Here is a 23770-nt window from a genome sequence, read left to right as displayed (position 1 = left end):
CAAAAAGGGTAATTGGTTAAAAATTAGTTAAGGGAAATCTGTAAAATCAATACTTGAAATAAACCAGACCAGCAGAAATCTCTGTATCTCAGAATTTGCCACCTGTCTACCCTGCCTTAGTTCTACTAAATTATACTTAGTATGATGCCCTTAGCCTCTTTTGAAGATCATTATAAGATAGAGGCCTATAAATCTTGAATGTATGGGGTGCTTATCTTGTGGATGTTCTAGAGGCCTCTGGACTCTTGGGAGAAGTGTCTCTCTGGTTTCAATACCACAGATGACTGTACTTCTTTGCAGCTTTGGGTTAGTTTATGGATATAGTTAGTCATGTAACTGATCATGTCTTCTTCCTCTTTATGGTCACACGCATGTTTTCTTTAACTCACACATGTTTTTTTAACCAAAAGAAAAACTAGTTTGCCAACATTGGAAAATGGAAAGATTTCACACAAGCATGTTTGAATTTCTGGCATTTCTTGAAAAATCAGATCTGGTAACATGGGGCTCACATGTCTCCATGGCAACCATGGGAGTCAGTAATATTATGGCATTTTCCTTAAAATAAAACAGGCCCTCTTCAGTTGCTTTTCTACCTTTACTCTAACTGCTTGGCCCCCATAGACATTGGACTCTCTGTCCCCATCTTAGAAAGCAGTTTGTGACCCACCTGTAAAAAACATGCAGACTCTATTTGCATTTTATATACTAATTTTATTAAGTTCATTTTATTTTTTTTATAATGTTTATTTATTTCTGAGAGAGAGACAGCATGTGAGTGGGGGAGGGGCAGAGAGAGAGACACAGAATCTGAAATAAGCTCCAGGCTCTGAGCTATCAGCCCAGAGCCCGATGCGGGTCTTGAACCTACAAACTGCGAGATCATAACCTGAGCTGAAGTCGGACGCTTAACTGACTGAGCCACCCAGGCGCCCCTCATTAGGTTCATTTTATTTTTTTCTTGAATTCTCTTTCCTTCATCTTACTACCTTCATCCACACACATTAACTTTCTGTTGTTTCATCTTCATGCTGTGTGCTCTTACATAAGCTCCTTTAAGTCCTTTTGGGAAGAAACAAATGAAAAGTGAAATAATCAGAGAAGGAAGAAGTTACTCTCCTGTTTTTAACTTTTTGTCCAACAGGAGTTTAAAATGATTTCAGTGCTGGGACACCTGGGTGGCTCAGTTGGTTAAGCATCCGACTTCGGCTTAGGGCATGATCTTGCGGTTCATGAGTTCGAGCCCCACATCGGGCTCTGTGCAGACAGCTCAGAGCCTGGAGCCCGCTTCAGAGCCTGTGTCTCCCTTTCTCTTTGGCCCTCTCCTGCTTGCGCTCTGTCCCTCTCCAAAACAAATAAACACTTAAAAAAAATTAAAATTATTTCAGTTCTTTCTCTGACTTATTTTAGTGTCTACATGATTCTACCATTAGGATCTCTATAAGTATTTGCTGTCTGTTTGTAACACTTCACAGAAACTCTGAGAGACATTGTTTTGTAGCAAAGATTGGTTGACTTTCCATGATCTTGTGTTAAGAACTGAAAAGCCAAGTATGTCAGAATAGCTGTTCATTCAGTTATAAAGAGGGAGGATTAGGATACCATGAACCTCCTTGGAGGTTACTTGCCAACTGCAAAGACCATGAGAACTCATCATTCAGTGCCCTACAGTTGGCCCTGCCATGGCGCCTGGGGAAGTGGCCAGAGAAGACCATAGGTGTCTGAATCTTGCTGTTAGATGTGAGGGTAGCCCAAGTGGTGTTGATAACAGCTCTGAATTAATGTAGAAACATTATTTTTCATGCAATTCAGGTGTCCATTTTCCTTTGAGAAATCTGAAGTCCCGCTAAGAATGAGCCAGCATTCGCCCTGGGATGGGTTTGTGTCTCGTTCACCACATCCTCCCATCTCTGTTCTCTCCATGACACTAAGGCTGAATGCCATCGCTCTGAATCTCTGCTTTTCCTCCATGTGTAACCTGTTATTATTAATGCCCTGTTGGTGTACCACCCCAATTCATTTTGCTGGCTAACTGTATCTCATACTTTAGCATATTTTCTACCTGCCATAGTTGCATTCCATGTGCTTCACAGTCTGTCAGCTCTTTTCATAACATTCACGTTTAATGAGTTGGATTCTTACTGGATTCTCTTCTCCCCAGTCTCGGGGTTGTAAGCTGCCACAGCAGGCGTATCATAAAGATAGAGATGTAGAAAAAAGGACACTGGACTCATTCATGCAACAGTATTTACGGAGCACTGACTCTGTGCCCAGTACTGTTCCTATGCTAGGGATAGAGCAGTGAATAAAGCAGGCAAGAAATATGGGCCCTACTGGAGTTTACTTTCTGGTAAGCGGAGGTAAGTGCTGTGAAGGAGAATAAAGCTGGGAGGGGCTCCTCCACTTTCATATGAAGCTGATAGATTGGACCTCGCCTCGGAAGTTCCTCTTGAACAGAGATGTGAATTAACTAAGTGACAAGCGAGCCATGCAGCTGTGTGGAGAAGAGCACTGTAGGCTGAGCAGGTAGTAGTAACAAGAGCAGAATTCTTGAGAAGGGAACATGCTTGGATTTGACATTAGATACAGCCTCTGTTTCAGTGTTACCTCTCCTGGCGGTGTGAGTTAGGGTCAGTTGCTTTTGCCGTCTGGACCACGTCTATGTCTGGACCACGTCTGTGAACTCACCTCTAAGATGCTAAGATTCTCCACTGGAGAAAGACCATGCCTCTCTCTCCAGTCGCTACCCAAAGTCACATCTGGTCTTCAGCTCTTGACACATGTTCAGTAAATAGATGTTCAATTAACAGATGGATATGTTAATGGTTTTAAAAGCATATAAAGCATTTCAAAAGCAGGGTCTTAGCTAGGTATATATCACAGTCCCCTAGAATAATGACATGACCAGCCAGGAGACACATGTACAAGGAATTTTTCTTTAATGGTGAGTCTGTATTCTCTATGCTTAGCAAGACATGTCTACAAAGTACCAGGGGGAACTCTTAGGACCCAGGAAAGGAACCTGGGAGTCCTTGAAGGTTTCCTTTTGAAGGCATAAGCCTACGCAGTAGAGGGCCAGTTCCCCAGATTCAACTTAACATTGGTACCCCTGCACAGGAAGGTAGACTGAGGGCAGGGACTATGTCTTTGTTGTTGTATCTGTTGCTCATTGGTATCTCCCAACTTATAGCGTAGTAGCTGTGGGCTCATAGTAGAAGCTTAATATAAATATCTGTTAAAGAGTGAATAACATTTTCAACTCTTTTATAAGCAGTGTGGGAGTCACAATGGAAAGATACTGTGCACTCTCTATTTCCTTCCCAAGAAAGATACACTGGAACTAGAGAAGATCAAAAAGACTACAAGGGTGTCAAGTGTTAATGTCTTGTTTGCTTTAACTCATTTAGTTACTAAGCCCATTTGCAGATGGGGAAATGAAGGCTTAGAGCCAGTAAAGGGCAAAGTCAGTTAGTTTGAGTCCAGGGTTGTGTCCCTAACCCCCATAGGGTGTTGCTTACAGGAAAGTATCACTAACAACTATAGAAATACAAATATGCAGGGATGTCTTTGTGGTTCAGTCACTTATGTGTCCGACTTTGGCTGAGGTCATGATCTCATGGTTTGTGAGTTCCAGCCCCACGGACGGGCTCTGTGCTGACAGCTTGAAGTCTGGAGCCTACTTCAGATTCTGTGTCTCCCTCTGTCTCTGCCCCTCCCCAACTTGCGCTCTCTCTTTTTCTGTCAAAAATAAAATAAACATTAAAAAATTAAAAAAAAAAGAAACAGGAGTATGGAAAAATGCACTTAGGCTAGATGGACTGTGCTTGTGGCATTAGTAACTAATGATGCTTACTGTGATAGAATTTTTCTTTCACATATGATAGGTTTTAGATGGAGAGAAAGAAAGATCTACTTTGTCAATCATACTTCTCTTGTTTTCTTGTCTATGCTCCAAATTCTGTTTCTTGAGAATTTATCAGATTTTCTAAAAGGCACTTGGGAGCCCTTTCCTAACATGAATCTTCTTTTGGTTCTGGTAAGAATTTTCTAACTGTCATAATCACATTCCACAAGCTTCACAGCCTATCAGCTCTTTCCATCACATTCACGTTTAATGATGTGCTAGAAATACTATCTTTTTGTTGGCCTCAATTCTTCCCTTCTGCCCCCAACTCGTGAATACAACATTCTTCTGCTTGTTCTAGGACAATTGGGTTTTCTATTGCTTATTTCTGTTTTTGATAGGATGAATCCATTTACTGCTGTGCTTTTGCAGGAGAACAAACTTAAAGCTGAAAGGAAGCTCGGTCAATTTGTAAGAGTCTCTTGGGCTCAGGAAAGATCCCTGGAATCTCTACATTTTTCTTTCATTTGTGTGCTTTAAAGTGAGGGGAACATTTTGATTATTGTGGATGGTGTCAGCGTAGACAGCCGAGGGAAGCAGATATCCTGGCCAGCTTTTTGGGGAAGATGGGAATGGTTGTGTTTCTCATGACTTTATTTTTCCAGTGCTGACTCTATGGCACTATCACTCCGGCAAATATTGACTGGCCATGGAACATTTTTAAGAGCAAGGGTTTCATGAATGTTCTGTCTATTACCATGGCTGAGGAATCACAACAAAATATTCTCTACATTTCCTCGAGCATTTGTGGACGGGTTCCAGCGTATTACTTTTATGTTAGCTCCTAGACCACATGAAGAATTTAAAATAAAGTATTACTGGACACATACCGACTAAGAAGAACTGGGTAGAATATTTGCACCATTTTCTTCTTTTTGAATAGTAATGCCATGGCAGGGATAGTGACACAGAAGAATTGGGTGCAGAAGGGCTTTGCAAGAATGTATGTTCTCTGACTCTCGTTATGGACATGATAGTAACGACAGCGGCACGGAACATCTCTTTAGCTCTTGATAATGACCTCTATTCTCATTTAAGAAAAGAGCAGGCACTGATGATGTTAAAAATGCAAAACAAGCCCACCACAGATATTCCATAATTTCTCATAATATCTGGTTTTTAACTCCCTTTTCTAGAATGTACCTCTCATGTCTTTATGTGATTAATAAGAATAATAAGGTGTAAGTGTACAAGGAGAGTATTTTGAGGGCTGGCTTTTGGCACTGATTTTATTTGGGCAAAGATCCTCCTGCAGCCCCTCATGCAGCTAAGAATGTAGCGGGCTGACCCAAACACATATCAAAGAGTTTTCCTTCTGCGGGGCTGTGTTAGCATCAGGCCATGGTGCTGATGGTGGTGGTGGTGATGAGGTTGTAACAATAGTGGCTGCACTGTGCTGAGTGCCCATACCCTCTCAGGTTTTGTGCCAAGTGCCTGCCATGCTTTTTTCCATGGGCTATCTCACAACAGCCTGTGATGTTGGGGCTCTTCTCCCTGTTTTACAGAAAAGGAATCTGAAGCTTGGAGGGTTGCAGTAATTTTCCCCTGGGTGCACAACTGATGAGACAGGAATGACCTTGGATTTGAACCCGGTTTCTTCTGACCCTAGTTTTTTCTGACCTCAGAACCTAGGCTCATAGCTTATCCTTACCACATTCTTTCTAGAAAGAGGAAACTTGCCTGGACTGTTTATGCATCCTGCTCCTCACTTCCCTGCTTCCCCCCCTCTTTCGTCGTTAGATCTTTCTCCTGGTGCCAGCTTTCTGAAGCAAGTACCTCTCCATAGAAGTTCCCCTTCCTTCCTTCTTGGTCTGGTAGATTCCTCTCAGTCTTCAGGACTCCAGTGCCTTGGCTTTCTCCTTTGAGTTCACCCAACACTTTCTTTCTTAACCACCCAAAGCCTCTTGCAGCTAATAGTTAGCTTATTTAAGTGTTCTGGGGATTCCTAGGATATGGCCCAAGCATTTAGTGAGTTTTGTGGGTCTGCCAGTGTGGACTTTTTCTGAAGAGCCAGTAGTTATCATATGAGTCTCAGGAAAGGATTTGATCAAAAAGGTTAAGATATTATTGTTTATAGGATTCTCCACCCTCCCCCCAAGTAAGGACCACCTAGAGGGGCGGAGCATATTTTATTTGTTATATATATATATATATATATATATATAAAATATATATATAAAGCATATATTTAATATATATAAAATACATATATATATATATTATATATATATATACATACCTTGGATGGGTGTAATAGTAGATGTTTTGAGTATCAGGATAAATGAATGTATTTTCTGATTGGGCTATGGAGTGGTGTAGCATCTGGGTTCAGAACATGCGATCAGATTCAGACTGCCTTGACCGAAATTCCTTGTCTGCAAACCCTTCAGCAAGTCATAAAATGTCTCTGAGCCTCATTCTCCTTGTTGGTAAAAGGGCCAGCATAGTAGAATTTAAGTTAGAGGGGTTTTATTGAGGATTAAAACAAGGTGCTTCCTGGAAATGTACAGGTACCAATGTACTTAGTACAAGAGTGCATAGCACACTTTCCATAATTCGTTGCTGTTATTATTATTATTACTTAAGAGCTTTCACAAAGGGGAATGGATGAGGTTTTCATGATTCTTCTAGTGACCGTCATGGAGATACCACAAAAAGAGTTAATCATGTCAGTCTTGAGTTTTAAAGGCTCAGAACTAACATGCTTCCTTTGGCTACAGTGTCAGGTGCAGTTCAGATACCAACCAGAAAGTCGTTCTTGGACATTTCCCTTTGGCCTCAACCTTGGTCACGCAGTGGCTCAGGCTCCACAGACGGACACCTCGAAATGCCAGCTAATGGAAATTTTCTGATGTGGACACTCTGCCCCGGAGGATTTGGACATATGCTTTTTGTGTTTAAATCAACAGAAAAAAAGTGCAACTGTAGCCACCCCTGTGTATAATCGTTGCAGTAGCCCATTTGCTCGCATGTTCCTGGAGCCCTTGAGTGCCAGGCCTGTCACTAGCCTCCCTTCTATGCATCGCAAGTGAGTCCAGTAGGTCAGATGAAAGACAGAGGCCAGCAGGGCATCATCACTTATTTACATAGCACTGATGAATAGCTGTACATAGATCAAGACATACACATTATTTCTAATAGCACAGCCATAGGGTCACATTGGCAAAAAGCTGCCTTTAGAAAAGTGCTTTAGTTGGATCCTTACAAACTCTGGCCCATTAACATGCACTAAATATAGAAAAGGGAGCTCAAAAATCTCCTCACAGAAAATGTATTGTGAGGTGGGTTCATTGACATCAGGGGAAAATATTGTCGACTCCTACTTTTCCCAGTCATTAAAAAAAAAAAAAAAAGCATATAATGTTTCTTTTTGTCACTGGTAACTGCATGACCTTGAGTGAGTGACTCCTAAGTATCTATTAAAAAAAAAAATCTTTAAAGTGGATCACAGCTTTCTTCATGATCACCACAAACTGGACCCAGCCTGAATGTCGTCTCCCTGGAGGGAGGATAAGCCAGCCACGGTTCCTCCATAGGATGGAGTCTAAGTAGCAGTGAACAGGAAGGAGCTGCTGACGCCTCTGACAACACCAGAGATCTCAAGTGTTCTTGCTATGGGGCAGGAACTAGACTCAAAGGCCAGGTATTTGATTCTAGTCACATGTAGGACAAAACTGTACGAACGGAAGCAGGTTTCTAGGAGGTGGGAGTGGGCAATGTTTTGGCTCCCAGAGGGGCAGCCCAGGGCTGTGGTTGAGGTGGTAGAACGGCTCTGTATCTTGGTTGTGGTGGTGGTTACAGCAGTCTGTATATTTCAGAACTGGCAGAACTGGACGCCCAAATGGGGAATGTTAGTGTATAAAAATAAAATAATTTCAAAAAGGGAACACCGGCATTTACCCAACACTCAGGAACGTAGACTTGCTTTGAAAGGGGTAATATGTGTCATTTAATCTCATAAATATTCATGGATGAGCTACTATCATGCAGTACTTTATGGGAAATCATAAAAGGAATACTTGCCTAAGTGCTCAGTGCCGTAACAATTGCACTTTGATAGACTCGCACAAAAAACCGTAAGGTAATTTTAGGGTCGTCATGACCTTTTGGGAACTAAATGTAGATGGAGGAGGAAGATACATCTAGTTGGGATCATGGATGGAGTAATACTGAACGGGCAGATTTTGAAAATGTTTTTCCATAAACCTTTAATCGAAGTCTAACATTTCTATTGAAAAGTCTACACGTCTTATGTGTACCACCTGATCACTTTCCACCCAGTGTACGAGACCATCATAGCACTCTTGTGCCTTCTGGTAGGCAACCTTTCCCTGGAACATAATCGCTATCCCGACTTCTGACACCATTGATTAGTAATGTCTATGTGTTATTTAACTTTATACAAATGGAATCATGCAGTATGTACTCTCACATCTGTGTTCTTTTCCTCAACGTTATGTATGTGAGATTCCTCTCTCTTGTATGTGGCAGCCCTTCATTCCCATGCAGTATTCCCTTATCTAATTACGTCACTGTTTATCTCTTCTGTTGATGAGCATCTGGGTTGCCTACAGTTCTGCGTTCTTATGAGAGGCGCTGCCGTGCACATTATTGCTATATGGTTTTGGTGAACACACATAGACGTTTCTGGTTGGTATGCAGTAAGAGGTAGAATTATCAGGTTATAAGGTAGGCATATGTTCAGTTGTCTTCTTAAAAGTTTTGATTGCATTTGACGCACAATGTTGTGTTAGTTTCAGCTGTACGACATAGTGCTTCAGCTTGTCTATGTTATGCTGTGCTTGCCACAAGTGTAGCTACCATCTGTCACCATACAGTGCGAGCAGAGTATCAGTTAGTATATTCCGTATGCTGTCTTTTATTCCTGTGACTTAGCTATTCCATACCTGAAATCCTGTATCTCTCACTCCTCTTCACTCATTGGCATACTCTCCCCATGCCCAGCCCCACTAGAGACCATCATTTTGCTATACTTATACTTTTGATTCTGCTTTTTGTTTATTCATTTGTTATTTTTAGATTCCACATATGCGTGAAATAATGTAATTTTTATTTCTCACTTGATTTATTTCACTTAGCAAAATACCCTCTAGGTGCTTCCATGTTGCTGCACTTGGTATGATCTCATCCTTTTTATGGCTGTGTAATATTCTAGTGTGCGTGTGTGTGTGTGTGTGTGTGTGTGTGTGTGTGTGTGTGTATGTATGTGTGTGCATGTATACATCACTTCTTCTGAATGTTCCATTTGCTTCCTTCCTGACCGACATTTGGTAATGCATCTCTATTTCATTTTATTGAGGAATGTATATGATTTTCCATAGAAAGGGATGATGGGTGCGTGAAGGGTAGTCTAGGCAAGAGGAACAACCCAAGCAAGAGTATGTAGCTAGGGTTAGAGAATGAGTATGTTTTATTTGCTTGGAAATTTTATATTGCTTGGAATACTTATAGTAGTTGAGACTAGAAAGGTAAAGTTGGCCTTGATTACCTGTCTGCATTAGAAAATTGAACTTCATTTATTCGGTGTTGATGACACTTTAACTTTATTAAAATAGTTGCATAAAAATAGCAAGCCATGCTTTAGGAAGCATTATCTAGTAGGTTGGTGTAGGGTACTTGGAGGGGAGTGGAGAGAATAACTTACCAGTTCAGGCCAGAACTGAATCATGGCAGAATAACCATGAGGGCAGAGGAGATGCAGTTTGGTGGCTGATGGGTTAGAAGTGGCAAGTGGCTGGACAGTGGAGGGTTAAGGGGGTAAAGACTAAAAGATACCACTGACCTGGTGGTATGTTAGCCAGTTATGACAAGATTCACTATTAGCCTTCTTAGTGAGGGACCTCTATTTGCTGTCTCTATTTCTTCACTTCCCATACACTTCATACTTTTTAATGTTTTGTTTCAAATTGTTGACTCCATCTAATCATTAATATGTCTAAAACCTATTGGTTTGGTAAAGAGCAATAAAATGAATAAACATGTACCCATTATATCTAAAGGCACAGAGCATTCTAGAAGTCTCATCTTTGAATTACAGCCTTCCCTTTATCCCCCCACCAAGCTAACTGGTACCTTGAATTTTAGGCTAATCCCTCTCTTGATTTTCTTTCTTTCTTTCTTTTGTTTGTTTATTTTTGAGAGAGGGAGAGAGCGAGCCAGCATGCTCAAGTAGGGGAGGGGCAGAAAGGTGGTGGGGGGGTGGTGGACAGAGGATACGGATGGGCTCTGTGCTGACAGCAGAGAGCCCGATATGGGGCTAGATCTTGTGAAGTGCGGGATCATGACCTGAGCTGAAGTTAGACCCTTAACCAGCAGAGCCACCCAGGTATCTCTCTCTTGATTTTCATTATAGTTTTTCTGTCTCTTATCTGATGTTTAGCAGCATCCCTGTGCCCTGCTTACTTAATGCCAGTAGCACGCACTTGCCTATTTGTAACAGCTGAAAGTATCTCCAGACCTTGTCAAGTGCCCCCTGGGGACAAAATCATCCCCAGTTGAGAACCACTGCTCTTCAGTGTTAGGATTCAGTGAAATGGCATTGAGTTCCCAGGACTGACAGGAAAGAGCCATCATGTAACTTCCCTTACTTCCATCCTGCCCCCTCCCAGCCCCAGGCTAGTGACTGTGGACAGTGGTACGTTCTTGCCTTTTGGTGCTGGACCTTCCCTGGTCCTGGAGGTCAGCCATTTCCTCTGCCAAGTGCTGGTGACTATTTTCCATATTCCCATGAACCATAAGTCCACTTTATATCTACCTGCATCTCTCTTTGCGCGAATCCCTCTGCTCCTTGAGGGAGTCTTTATGGGCCTGATAAGATGCTTATTGCATTTCTTCCCAACAAAAAAGCATGTAATTTGGAGATTGTTGTGAAAAAAATATAATAAATATATATTAATAAGTCAAAGTTAAAAGTGTCAATAAACTGAAAGATGCCCCTATTTTAAACACACATTTTATAGCATTATCGATAGTTTGATACTGATTCGGGCTTAGGCATTATGGAAAATATGCAGATTGGTAAAATGATGGGGACTTTGATCTTTAAAATTAAAATCAGAGAAATTTAAGTGAAAATATATTTTGGTGGTACACAGCATTCCCATAAATTTGTGCCTGAAATTTTTTTTTTTTTTTTTTTTTTAAGTACAACACAAACCTGTCCATGAATCCCAAAGCATTATAAAGTTGGCTCCATCTAGTGTGTGAAAGTATTATACAGCTAGGGGGGAAAATCTGTACTGGAAATCTCTTGGCACCTCATTATGAAATTAGAAAAAAAACAAATTAAAACGAAAGTGAACTGTAAGCTATATTTGTGCCCTAGGAGGTAACACAGGCAGAAGTGACCTTCATAGTCAGAGAGAAGTCGTTATATATTGAAGCATCAACATCAAACATGCCTGACATTGTGTTCCAACCCAGCCTTGCCCTGCTCACTACCCCCCCATCCCCCCCCGTCCCCCCCCCCCCTTTTCTTTCTTTCTGGAGGTCTTGTTTACAGGCACGTGATGTGTCACTTCCATTATGATATTCTCAGTCCTACTTGGCCAGGTCCCCACTCTTCCTGTATGGAACCATATCTGAGAGTCATGCTCATTTTCGACTGTTCGGTGAGCAGTTGGGGCTAGGCCCACTTCAGAGCCCTACTTGGTTCAGAACCCTACATGATTTTCTTTATCCCACTAAAATTCTTTGTAGCTGTCTGAGCTTTTCACTGCAGTAGAGTAGGTCCCTATTTCCAGGTTGTGTTTGATCTTGTTACCTCTGAAAGATTCTGGCACATTCTTCACTTCTTTCAGTCAGCGTTCCCCAAATTTTAGCCATTCTTATGCTAGCTTCATGACTTTTGCCCCCATTTACTACTGGGGGCTTAAGAAAATTAAAAATATATTTCAAAGGAGATGATATAATGGCAACCACAAGTGGAAGTACATATAAAATAAATGCAGTAAAATTGAAAGAAAATTGTTAGATTCTTAAAGGTGTATTGTCCGAAAGTGTCTGAGCCTGAGGTCTGAGCATTTTTGGTTTACGAAGGGCAAGTGTTGAGAGCTTGAAGACATATTTGCATCAAACAGAGACTTTTCCTGGGATGAAAGACATTTGAAAGGGCTTTTCTCACTGTGTAATTCTGTGGTTCTTTATTGTGGAGTCTGTGTGTCTCCATTTGAGATCATCTTGTATCCCACACTTGGGCAAACTGCTCAAGTTCACCATCTTTGCCAAAGGAACTTCATAATTTTCCTCCTCGTTTCCCAAAGGCCTTGTTTCCCCTAAAAAGGGGAATAATTTTTTTTGACTAATTCTTTTCTGAGCACTTCCTTCCTTCTTCTTCCATTAACAAGTATAAATTGTGCTGATATCTCACATTTTCTCATTCTCTTTTCCAACTAGATTAAGTTACTTGAGGACAAAAATTGTGTGTTTATGCTTCCTTCTAGCGAATACCATTCATTTAATTCATGCTTGGCATAAATATGCAGGGAAGCAGGCTTCATTCCTTTTTTTTTCTTTTTTTTTTTTTTAAGGTAAATCATGGTCAGAAGTGGTCCAAAAGATCACCATGGTCAATTAATTAATCATTTAGCTCATTGACAACTAGTTTTGGGCACAATCTCTGGATCTGGAATGGTGCCGGGTTAAGAATGAGGAGGTGAACTTAACAGACCTGCTTTATGCCTTCATGGAATTCGGAATCTGGTGTGGGGGATGGGGCAGAGACAACTAAAAAGGCCAGTGCAGTGCAGGCTTCTAATTATAGAATTAGTCTGCTTTTGTGATTGTTGGGTAGCTCACGTAAACTTGGAACAGAGAAGCATAAAGGAAAGCATGTGGGCCCTGGAGTTTCAAACCCCACATCTATACCTTATTAACACCCTTACTTTGGGCAGGCTATTCACCTCTCTCCCTGTCCTTTAGTGTAGTGTCTTTATTTAAATTAAAAGCGATGAAATACACATAAGGTGTGATATGCAAATACAAGGTATAGTTATCATTGTGACAATATAATAAATTCTATCCTCTCTCCTCCCTGCCCTTTTTAAAAATGAGATAGAAACACAATGTCATTTTTTTCAAATAATTCAAATTTCCTGTCTGGCACACTTGTAAATGAAAACGTATTGATCTTCCATCCAGTATTAGAAAGCAAGCATCCTTGTTAATGGGAATATCATTGTGGATAGTGCTTAAAGATCGCAAAGCCACACAATTTTCAAACGGTGTTTAAATTAATAAGTGATTTGAGCATTCAGAGGCACTCCAAAACGTTTCTCTCTTCAGGCTCTACAGTCCCTGATATCAGTGTTTTATGTCAAGGATATCCAACAGTGCCTGGGACATAGAAGGCGCTCAAAAAAATATTTGGTGAATTTTTACCAGAATCAAGTTCCTGGGCCTCCCATAGATAGAAATGAGAACAGATCCAAAAGTCAAGGCTTTATTGGAGCTACAGCTGGAGCTGAAGGGAATTACAGCACCCAAAAGAGTAGTCAGGTTGGCCTCCCTGAACAGAGAGGAGAGGCCCCCTTATACCGAGAATGCACCTCTCAGGTTGCCGCTCTGGTCCAATAGGTTGAGGAGGTAAAGGGAAAAAAGTGGTGCCTCCTCCTGATTGGTTGGAATGGCCTCATCCTGACTGGTCCATATTGGCAGGTAAGTCAGGCAGCTCATTGGAGATTTTTGGAGCCTGGGTCCTCTGCTTTAAGTCTGGCATGTATATGGGGCTGCATCCTTGGCCACATCCTGGTTCTGCTCTGTGAGAGACCTAGTTTAACAATAACAGCCCACAGAGAGTGTCCCAGGTGCTTGTTTTTTACTTGGGGCTTGTTCCTAACTGTTAGAAGGAGTGAGTTTGAATGAGGATATTTTGATTTTTCTTATTTTTTTATTCATGATTTAGTTTGCATCTCTTAAAAATGAAAAAAAAAAGTTATTTGATATTAGAAGCCAGATAAGCCTGAATAAGAATGGTTATTGTTATCCGCATCTGCTTTGCCATTATGCCTGTAATACCTGGCAGGTAATTAATACTTAGTAAATATTAAAATTAGGTAGCTTTGTTGGCACTATTTCTTTTTTAAAGGACACATGGCTGAATATTTTAAAGCAAAGATTTAATTTTTCCTTTTTGTTAGTTTATGGCAGTGTTACTTGAAATTACACAGGCCATTAATTTAAAATATTGGTTATTTTAACATTTTACTATCCACATAAATATACACTTTGATTTTAGGCAAGACTCCCTAGGGTGTAAATTAGGTACAGAACGCTAATATGTATCGAGTTTATTATGATTGATTGGATTTAATCAACAGACAGGAAGGATTTATGTGCAAATATTATTTTTCTCATTTTAAATCCTGTTTGCTCAGCATAACTGAAACAGGATGTCATTAGAATGAGAGTCAGTACTGAGATGCTTTAGAAGTTTGGGAAATTTGACTAGTAACACAAATTTAATGTAAGGTGATCTATTGAACACAAAGAGGTTGTTTGGTATAGTTTTGCTTATTTAAATATATGATTTCCTGCTTGACCTCTGGGTATATTTATATAGTAAAAATACGAGTTAAAAACATAAATGGCATACTGCGTCAGAGCAGAGGGTTCCCTGGGCTAGAATTTTTTGCCTGTAGCTAAGACAGCCATTGAAAAGGCATAGTTAGTTGTCCACTATCACAAGTTACAGATTATCAACTTTTAGTTTTTGGTTTTTTATTATGAATGTATAATTCACAAATATCCCTCTGGACCTTTCCTGACCTCATATATATTGAGGATCTGTGTAACCTCTTCAAATACCAGTTTTCAAAAGTATCTTCACTATTGCCTCCAAATGGTAACTTTTATTTGCCATAGTGTTGAGGCTCTCAAGGCTAACTTTTTATTCCCTATAGTATTTTGAAATCAAGTACCTATATATATATAGAGAGAGAGAGAGAGTGAAAGAGAAAGAGAGAGAGCATGCGAGCACTCAGGGGAGGGGCAGAGAGAGAGAGGGAGAGAGAGAATCCTAAGCAGGCTTCGTACTGTCAGTACAGAGCCTGACGTGGGACTTGATCTCACGAACAATGAAATCATGACCTGAGCCAAAATCCAGAGTCAGACACTCAAAACTGACTGAGCCACCCAGGTGACCCGAGTGCGTTTTTTTGTTTGTTTGTTTGTTTGTTTGTTTTTAAGGCACTGTGCTAAGTATTTGCCTTACTTCATTTAATTATCACGTTAATCCATCAAATAGGTAATATTCATGCCCCATTTTACAGATGCAGATTTTGAGACTCAGAAATTGAATGACTTGCCCAAGGTAAAATAATGAGATGAACACAGTGTGTGTGTGTGTGTGTGTGTGTGTGTGTGTGTGTGTGTGCACTTTACATGCACCACTACACTATTTTGTCTCTGATTGAAAAGTGGTTCTGTTTGTACCTCTAGGGGAGACATCTCAGCTACTCGTTCATTCATAAAATAGTGGCCTCTCAGAGGTTTGCTGCCTACTGATTGAAACCACTTTTCTGGGTCCTTACCACATCTTGTACAGATTGGGGGTTTTTGTACCTCACTCTTGACTTCCATACCACCTTCCACCATAGCGTGATTGTGTACAAGAAACAGTCTATCTCTACTTTCAACTCAGGTTTTGGAATCCAAGTACTAAAATTACATGAGTAGATGAGAAAGTTTAGCTGACGAAATATCCATCCCTTTCTTACTTTCGTGCCCTTTTCCAGCTCCTCTTCGGACCATAAGGGATTTAGGTGGTTCTTCAAGTTGTTAGTGCCCTGATACCTCTTTCAGAGATGGTAGGTTGGGAAGGATAGATTCCTTCACTTCAGCAGCTACAGTGGTCTGTGGAGGCCATTTCTAATAGCTTCTGTTGCTTTAAAATATTTTAATGTCTTGACTCTTGCTGTGAAGAAGAAAGAATCTGAAGTTTTAGATGATGAGGATGATGGTGGTCGTGGTAACGCATTCCTGCTTCAGTCCTCAACACCCTTAAGAGGATGGCAAAGATACCCTATGGGCTCATTTGCTCTCCAGTCTTTAATTATTTCCAAAAAGTGACTACAATAAAAGAGAAGTCCACATTTTTCTTTTTAAATGAGTTAGGCGTTAAACACTACGGTGAGAGAAAAATACCATGGTTTTAAACTCCTGAAGTGGAAAATTTTATTTATCATGAAGTCACATCGTAAATAACTTTGGGCCCCCACAATGACGACAGCCTTATCTTTTCCTGTTTATTTCCCCAGATAAAGGAAAGTAAATTGCAGTTTTACTAAATTTCTCGTTTGAAGAAATGCCAATCAAAGTGGCATAATCTCATCAGTGTTTGTCTCTCCAGCTCCTTGTTGTCTCATGAACTTGGCCTGTATTGTAGATTGTGATCTGCTTATTGCAAAATACCCCAAATAACAAAGAAACGGCCTCTGAATCTCCGTTAGTGCAAGAACCAGTGTTTCTTTTGAAGTGAACCCTAAGGGAATCTCAGAAAGCTCAATATAAAATTATTCTGTTATATTGATTATTATATTCAATGAAAGGCCAAACTGTTACTTCATGTATCTCTCCCTTCGTTAATTGCTTAAAAACTGACTTCACACAACATTTGAGATGCCTCTTTGCCAATTATATTTTTATTCTCAGGACAGGTTTTTCTAAATGGTCTTTAAAAAATTAATTTTCCGTTCCAGATGTTTGCATAAGCATTTAAACGGTTCTTTAATAATGTTGGAGTGAGCCTAAATCAAGTTTACCTGCGGTCATCTTGGTCCCGTCTGCTTTTCCTTGTTGCAACCTTAAAAGGCTTCTTTGTGTGCCAGGTACAATGAGCCGTCTTTCAGAAGATGCTGGACCATCATTTTTACAGTGAGATCTGTTCTTGGTAGTAGAAGAAAATAGAAACAGGATGAAAGAGATCATCGTGATTGAATGGTACTGAACAGTTATTTCTGCAGATAGGTGGTCATTAAAAATTGCCTTCAGTCAGGCTGTGAGGGCTTCAAATTAGAACTGCTGGACCCCTTTCTTGTCACTTTGTATCTCAGTACTTACTCATGAAGGTCAATTGTGTTCAGCAACTTAAAGTTTCCAAACATAGTATATAATTGTGCTTCCCATTCATGCCTGTTGACACTTCCTTTCTAATTAATTAAATGCTGTGAGATTGTTCCGTGGAGGGGCCTTTGTTACTGATCTTTTTTAATGTTGTTGTTCGTCTGTCCATTCTTCTTTCCTTCCTTCTTTTCACCCATCCAGCCATCCAGCTAGCAAATATTTATCAAACACTTAATCTGTGCCAGGCACTGAGAATAAAATAAATACAAAGGACCCTGCCTTCAAGGACAGAAGACAATTAGACAAATAAAATGATCATACCTGGAGAGGGAGGTGGTGGGGGTGGCGGAGGGGACTTCTCTGAGGGAGAAATGTCACGCCTGTAAAGCCCTCCTCTGGAAGGTGAGGAGGAGCTGGCTGGGGGGGGGGAGTCTCTGGAGGAGGCCGAGGAGAACACCTGGCATGCGTCCCCTCAACCCAGTGTTACGACGGCACGGGTATGGGAGTTTGGGTTTCTGTGGTGTGAACCCCTGAAGAACAGAGTCCCTGGCTTCCTCACTGCTGTCTTGCACACGGCCCTGAGAAGACACCTCGCACATGCTGGGCCAGTCAATGTTTGCACTGCAGGGGCCTTTCAGTGCCTCGTACTTTTCCCAGAATGGGGCATAATGATGTGTGGGGAGAAGGGGGCGTGTGTCCTTTACTCTTGAGAGATTTTTGAGTTTCATCATCACACTCACGGTACTCTTTAATTACCTCATAATAAGGCTTTCACTGAACGTTCGTTCAAAGTATGTCCATAATTCCAAGTGGATGTTTTAAAGGAGTAAGCTCTACAAGTAGAAACCTCTCTATTCAACAACCGAGGGTGCTTACCTTCTGGGGTATTTTCTTGCCACTCTTAGATAGTTTACATAGAATATATTATATGTATATATGCTATAATGTATTATATATTAGTGGGAATATATATTATATTCCTGGACCTGACTTCACATTGGACTTTTATGAGAGTTTTTTTTTTAAACACACAGAATTCCAAACTCACCTGCTAGAGTCTCATTCAGTCATTTGTTTCGGGAAAGATCCCTGACATTAAATGCTCCTGTGTTGATGTTGAGGGAATAGGGTGGGGAGAAGAGTCCCCAGGCGCTTGTGATAGGAGTACAGGCTTGGGAACTATTGGCTGGGATCATACTGAAACATTTGAAGAGAAGGTACGTGCTTCCTAAATTGGCTGTGGGGGGTAGTTCATGCATCAGTATAATGCTGGTCACACAATGATCCCTCAGCTCTTAACTGTCTGAGGCCAGTGAGTAGTAGAAGTGTGAGTTTCCTAAAAACAGCAATGACTATCAAAAGAAAAGACAGAAGAAAATGGTGTGCTGTGGGAGCAATACATTTGATATCCAAGTAAAGTAAGAATTCTGACAGCGATAAGGGTTCTACTTTTCCTCTGCTGAGTTTTGGACAGGGTAACAAGTAAAACCTCTTATCTCTTCTCTCACCCATTCAAAGTGGTGATTGGATTTTTCCTTCCAAAAAGATTCCAAGGCCCAAATTTAGCATCTAAAGGAAAATTTGACTGTCACTTGGATGGTTGATACTTTTAAGTTCCATTTTAGTTAAGGTCATCTTTGTAAAGGTCAGTAAGAATTCTGATGACTCTAGTTTTTTTTTTTGCTGAAATTTGGGGCAGGGAGTAGTAATTAAGATTTGAAATGCACTGGAATACAGTTAATATTTTTACTCTGCATTTGGTGTTTTGTGTTTTTTAAATATTCTTTTTCCTTTTTCTCCACTTGCATTTCTTTGTGTTTAAATTTAGGGTTTATGTGTGTGTGTGTGTGTATGTGTATGTATGTGTATATAATATATATATGTATATATATATATATGCATAAACATATGTATATGCAGTTGGGATACTCATCTGGATAATACAGATGTGCACAAGAGAGTTATTTTCATGTTATAGATTAATGCATTTTAAAGATTTTTTTTAAAGTAACTTTTTAAAAAAAATTTTTAGTTTTAGAGAGAGTGAGAGTGGGGGGTAAGGGTAGAGGGAGAGAGGAAGAATCTCAAGTAGGTGCCACAGAATTGAATCTCAGCACGGAGCCCAACGCAGGGTTTGATCCCATTGCCCTGGGATCATGACCTAAGCTGAAATCAAGAGAGGGATGCTCAACCGACTGAGCCAGCCACGGACCCCCATTTTAAAGATATTTATTGAACATCAACCACAGACGAGTATATTCCACTAGGTTCTAAGGATACAATGGTGAACAAAAAAGACCAGGTTCCTGCTCCTCTGAGACATTTGTTGAATAATGGGGTGACACCTTGAGGACTGGTATTTTATTTTATTTTTAAATTTGTAATTGAAGTGTAGGTGACATACAGTATTATATTAGTTTCAGGTGTACAACATAGTGAAATGACAAATACATTGCAGAACACTCACCATGATAAGCGTACTTACTGTCACTGGACAAAGTTATTACAGTGTTACTGACCGTATTCCCTCTGCTGCACTTTCTGTACCCATGCCTTATTTATTTTATAACTGGAGGTTTAATCTCTTCAACTCTTGCCTATCCTCCCACCCCTCTCCCCTCTGGCAACCACCAGTTTGTTTTCTTGTATTTATGAGTCTGTTTCTTTATGTTTGTTTGTTTGCCTTCCAGATTCCATATGTAAGTGAAATTATATGGTATTTGTCTTTCTCCTACTTATTTCACTTAGCATAATACCCTTCAGGTCCATCCATATTGTTACAAGTGGCAAGATTTCATTTTTCTTTATGGCTGAGTAATACTCCATTGTGTGTATATATACCACCTCTTCTTTATCCATTCATCTATCATTAGACACTTAGGGTTTCATATCTTGGCTATTGTAAATAATGCTGCAATAAACGTAGGGGGACATCTATCTTGAATTGGTGTTTTGTTTTCTTCAGGTAGATACCCAGAAGAGGAATTACTGGACCATATAGCAGTTCTCTTGTTAATATTTTGAGGAGCCTTTATACTCTTTTCCATAGTGGCTGTACCAATTTACATTCCCACCAACAGTGGCTGAGGGTTCCTGTTTTTTTCACATCCTTGCCAATACTTGTCATTTCTTGTCTTTTTTATACTAGCCGTTCTGACAGGTGTGAGGTGGTATCTCTTTGTGGTTCTGATTTGCATTTTCCTGATGAGGAGTGATGTTGAGCCTCTTCTCATGTGTCTGTTGGCCATCTGCATGGCTTCTTTGGAAAAACGTTTATTCGAGACCTCTGACCCTTTTTTTTATTCAGGGGTGTGTGTGTGTGTGTGTGTGTGTGTGTGTGAAGCAGATAGGTATTTTAGTATTGGGGAAATGTATGTAATATTTCATAAATTTTGTACATGGCAGCATATGTACACATTTAAGTCAAACTTTACTCCATTTGCTGGTGGGTATTTCAATGCTCTGGCCAAGAACACTGCTGTAATATAGATCTTTCTAAAGTACCATGAATAGTTGAACACATGCCCCTTAAAAGTAATTTTATTTAAATACTTATGTAAACAGTCAATGGACAGCCTTCTTGGGGGGGGTGGATTATCTGGGATGAAAGGTCAGGCGATGTCATTGGCTGAACGTGCCAGGGGAGCATTTGGCACCACTTTGTGTCCCTGATGGAATGGCTGGAATTGATACCATTGGTTTCATGGTCAGCATTTGAGATCTCATGGAGGGTACAAATTTTCCCTGTGTGTAAGCATGTAATAAATCAGGGTTTCAGTTCTAAAACTTACCCGGTACCTTGTAACTTAATGCACTTTCAAATAGTGCCCGAAGTAAGAGGGAGTCCAGCTCAGTCTTTTTAAAGATAATCTAGCTATCCCTTAAAGTTCCAGATACAGTGATTTCCTACCCTTTCTATTTTCCTTCATCTTCTACTTTCTCTATGGTTTTTCTTTTTTTGCTATGTTCGTTTTACTTTGGTTCTCTAGGTTGGTCATTGTGAATCAAGGATAACAGCCCTAACCGTCATCATAACCATAACAGCTGTTTTTTAATTGAGAGCTTACTATATGTCAGAGACTAACACATCACTGTATTATATTCTTCAGTTCTAACAGCATCCTGTGGGATAGGCACTTATCATTTGCCTTTCTCAGGGGAAGAATCTGGGGCATGGCAAGTTTGGTAAATTTGGACAAGGTCACAGACTTAATAAGTGGTGGAATTTCAGCCTGGATAAGTTGACACCAGAACCTTTGTACTTTATTTTTATGACATTTTGTGACAGAGGTAGGAGAAGAGAGGTTGGGTAGGTTAGTGTGTATGTGTGTGTGTGTGTGGGGGGGGGGTTAGATAGTATAGCATCTTACTCCTCTGTTTACCCCAGCACCCAGCACAATACCTGGTGTGTAGGAAGTACTCAATAACTATAGTTAGTGAATGCAATTATATTACATTAGGGACCTGGATTCCCTACCCTACCCTACCCTACCCTACCCCAAGTCTTTTTATTGGTCTTTAGTTTTGTCAGCACTCTGTTCACTATTCTGAACTTCTCTTCACCCTTTCTACCCTCGGTGCTCTCTCATCCCCCATGAACTATCATCATGTCCTACTAGGACCATTTCAGTAGCCAATCTTGGCTCTCTTTTAGCTGAGTCTCAACATAGCAGCTAGAGGGAACTTTCTAAAACTCAAATCTGAGCCCTTTGCTCCTCTGCATATAGTCTCTCTGTGGTTTCCTGTTCATCTTGGATCAAAATCAAGTCCTTCTCCCTGTCCTACCAGATCCTATGTGGTCTGGCCCAGGTCATTGCTTTGGTTTCATGGACACCATGCTTTTCCCTCCCTCTCTGTCCTCCCAACTATAGTGGATCATTCTTGTAATTCCCACCTCAGGATTCTTGCACGTATATATTATTACCACTGCTCAGAAGACTCTTCTTCCACGCTCTCCTTTCCCCCGAGAGGCTAATCCTGCTGAGATCTCAGCACAGAGGTCCCTGCCCAAGAGAAGTCTTTTCTGACCCTTACATTTTAAGCCTTTCCAGCTCCCTGTAGAAGTTATTACATGTAGTATTATCTGACAGTGTGATTATTTAATATGTGTGTCCCACTAGCCCATAAACTCCAAGAGTTTACACAGTGCCTGGGACGTAGTAGGTGTCCCCTAAATATTTATTAAATAAAAGAGTGGATGAATGAACAAATGAGCAAAGAATAAAAAGAACTAGCAATAGCCTGCCTGAGACTACCAACTAAAGATTTCCTATTATTAAAGGGAGGTGAAAACAAAGATAATTTCATTGCATTATGGAATTCACGCTTGATTATGGCTTGTAGAGAATGCATTGTTTTCCCATCATTAACTTTGGAGATAAACTCTTAGGCACAGAGAGGTGAAGTAACTTGCCCAGGGCACACAGCTAACCGGTGTCACATGTCTTCGTTCTGACCTTTGAATGGTGTGTAGAGAGAAACATACATATTTTCATAACTCTCCAGCACTCTGGTGTGCTGAGTCTGTAGGATTTCCATCAATATTTGGTAATATTGATGTTGTCATGTTGGAATTTTAAGAACGTCTTTTGAGAATGCGTGTTATTTTTATTTCTTCTTGTACACCAGTGCTTCCAGAATTAATTGGGTGACAGTCTAAGAATACACAGATATATGGCCTGAAGATGTGTATGTCCTAAAAAATGGTGTCCACAATTAGAAGCAGCTTGTGTTTGGCTCCCACCAGGACTTGGTAGGGACAACCCTCATCTGCTTGGGGTCTGAGGGTGAGGAAGTCTGTCTGGATCTCTAGCCTGCCAGTAGGAGAGCATGTGCGATTATCAGATCCAGTTCCAAAAATGCCCGAGATCTCTCAAACTGAGAAGGGACGCAAGCAATCCTACAGCCCTCCTAAATTCTGAGACTCCGTTAAGTGTTAAAAATTCCCCGGGATGTGAAATTACCTCCCTTTCAAGTTCTCCACTAACTAACGCGAAGCCGCTGCAAACCTCAGCCGGTACCTGCAATCTGGAAGGCTAAGAGAGAGCATCCTGAGGTGCTTGCCTGGCTGCTGGGTGAACTGTTGGCCTGCCTGGGTCCTTGCATCGTCCCTTTAGCAGTGTGAGGCAGCATTTTTGTCCTGCAGGTACAGTAGGTACTGGATTAAACAGGTCTGCTGTTGAAGACAGACACCAGGCACCGTTCTAGCACGAGCTGTGTTTGGATTGGAGTTTCCAGGGCCTTATCAGGAGCCACCCCTAGTGACACAGCCAGTGCCAGAACTAACTTTGACTTTCACTCTTCGCCAAGGGCTTGAAGAGCACCTTAAAGGAAAAAAGATGGAGGCGCTTAGAGTTCAGATGTTCATGCCTTGCTCCTTTGAAAGCCTATATCTGTAAGTGAAGTTTTATTTTGGAAATAATCCCGGGACCACTTAACAGGAGCGATTTTTTTTTTTTTTTTAAGGGGGAGGCTAGAGAATGGGAAGGTTTTATTGGGAGTTAAAAATACTGGAACTGTTACTTTGTTACTGTGGCTTTAATCAGCTTCAGCTGTAGCCTCTAATATGTGGCCAGGACAAGGATAACAACTAATTTGTTGGTGGGGGGGTGGAATGCTGGCCCATTAGCTTTGTCTTGTTTAAAATTGAATGTCGGTCTTCAATTAATAATGCCAAAAAAAAAAAAAAAAAAAATGACCGCTTGAACAATCCGAGAACAGAGCTTGATTTATGATTATGGGGTAGGTTGCAGCTCAGCTTCGTCATGAATAAAAAAGGGTTTTCTT

General features: G+C 40.7%; 1 protein-coding gene across 8 annotated transcripts in view; it reads left to right on the top strand.

The window, feature by feature from the left end:
* The window catches only part of MITF (melanocyte inducing transcription factor), a 223516-nt gene that overhangs the window by 97629 nt on the left and 102117 nt on the right, over window positions 1–23770 (top strand). Inside the window, exon 1 of one of the 8 annotated variants that reach the window (XM_058728822.1) lies at window positions 23251–23378. The exons of 5 other annotated variants lie outside the window; for them this stretch is intronic. In XM_058728822.1, coding sequence (XP_058584805.1) covers window positions 23323–23378 — 56 coding nt within the window. In that variant the 5' untranslated portion in view covers window positions 23251–23322. Of the gene's footprint in view, window positions 1–23250; window positions 23379–23770 lie in introns of those variants that run through there. 2 more of the 8 variants (XM_058728824.1, XM_058728823.1) reach the window with 2 other exon arrangements.

Source organism: Neofelis nebulosa, chromosome 4, assembly GCF_028018385.1.
Source record: "Neofelis nebulosa isolate mNeoNeb1 chromosome 4, mNeoNeb1.pri, whole genome shotgun sequence".
NCBI classification, from domain to species: domain Eukaryota; kingdom Metazoa; phylum Chordata; class Mammalia; order Carnivora; family Felidae; genus Neofelis; species Neofelis nebulosa.
This window is presented reverse-complemented; position numbering and strand designations above follow the sequence as displayed.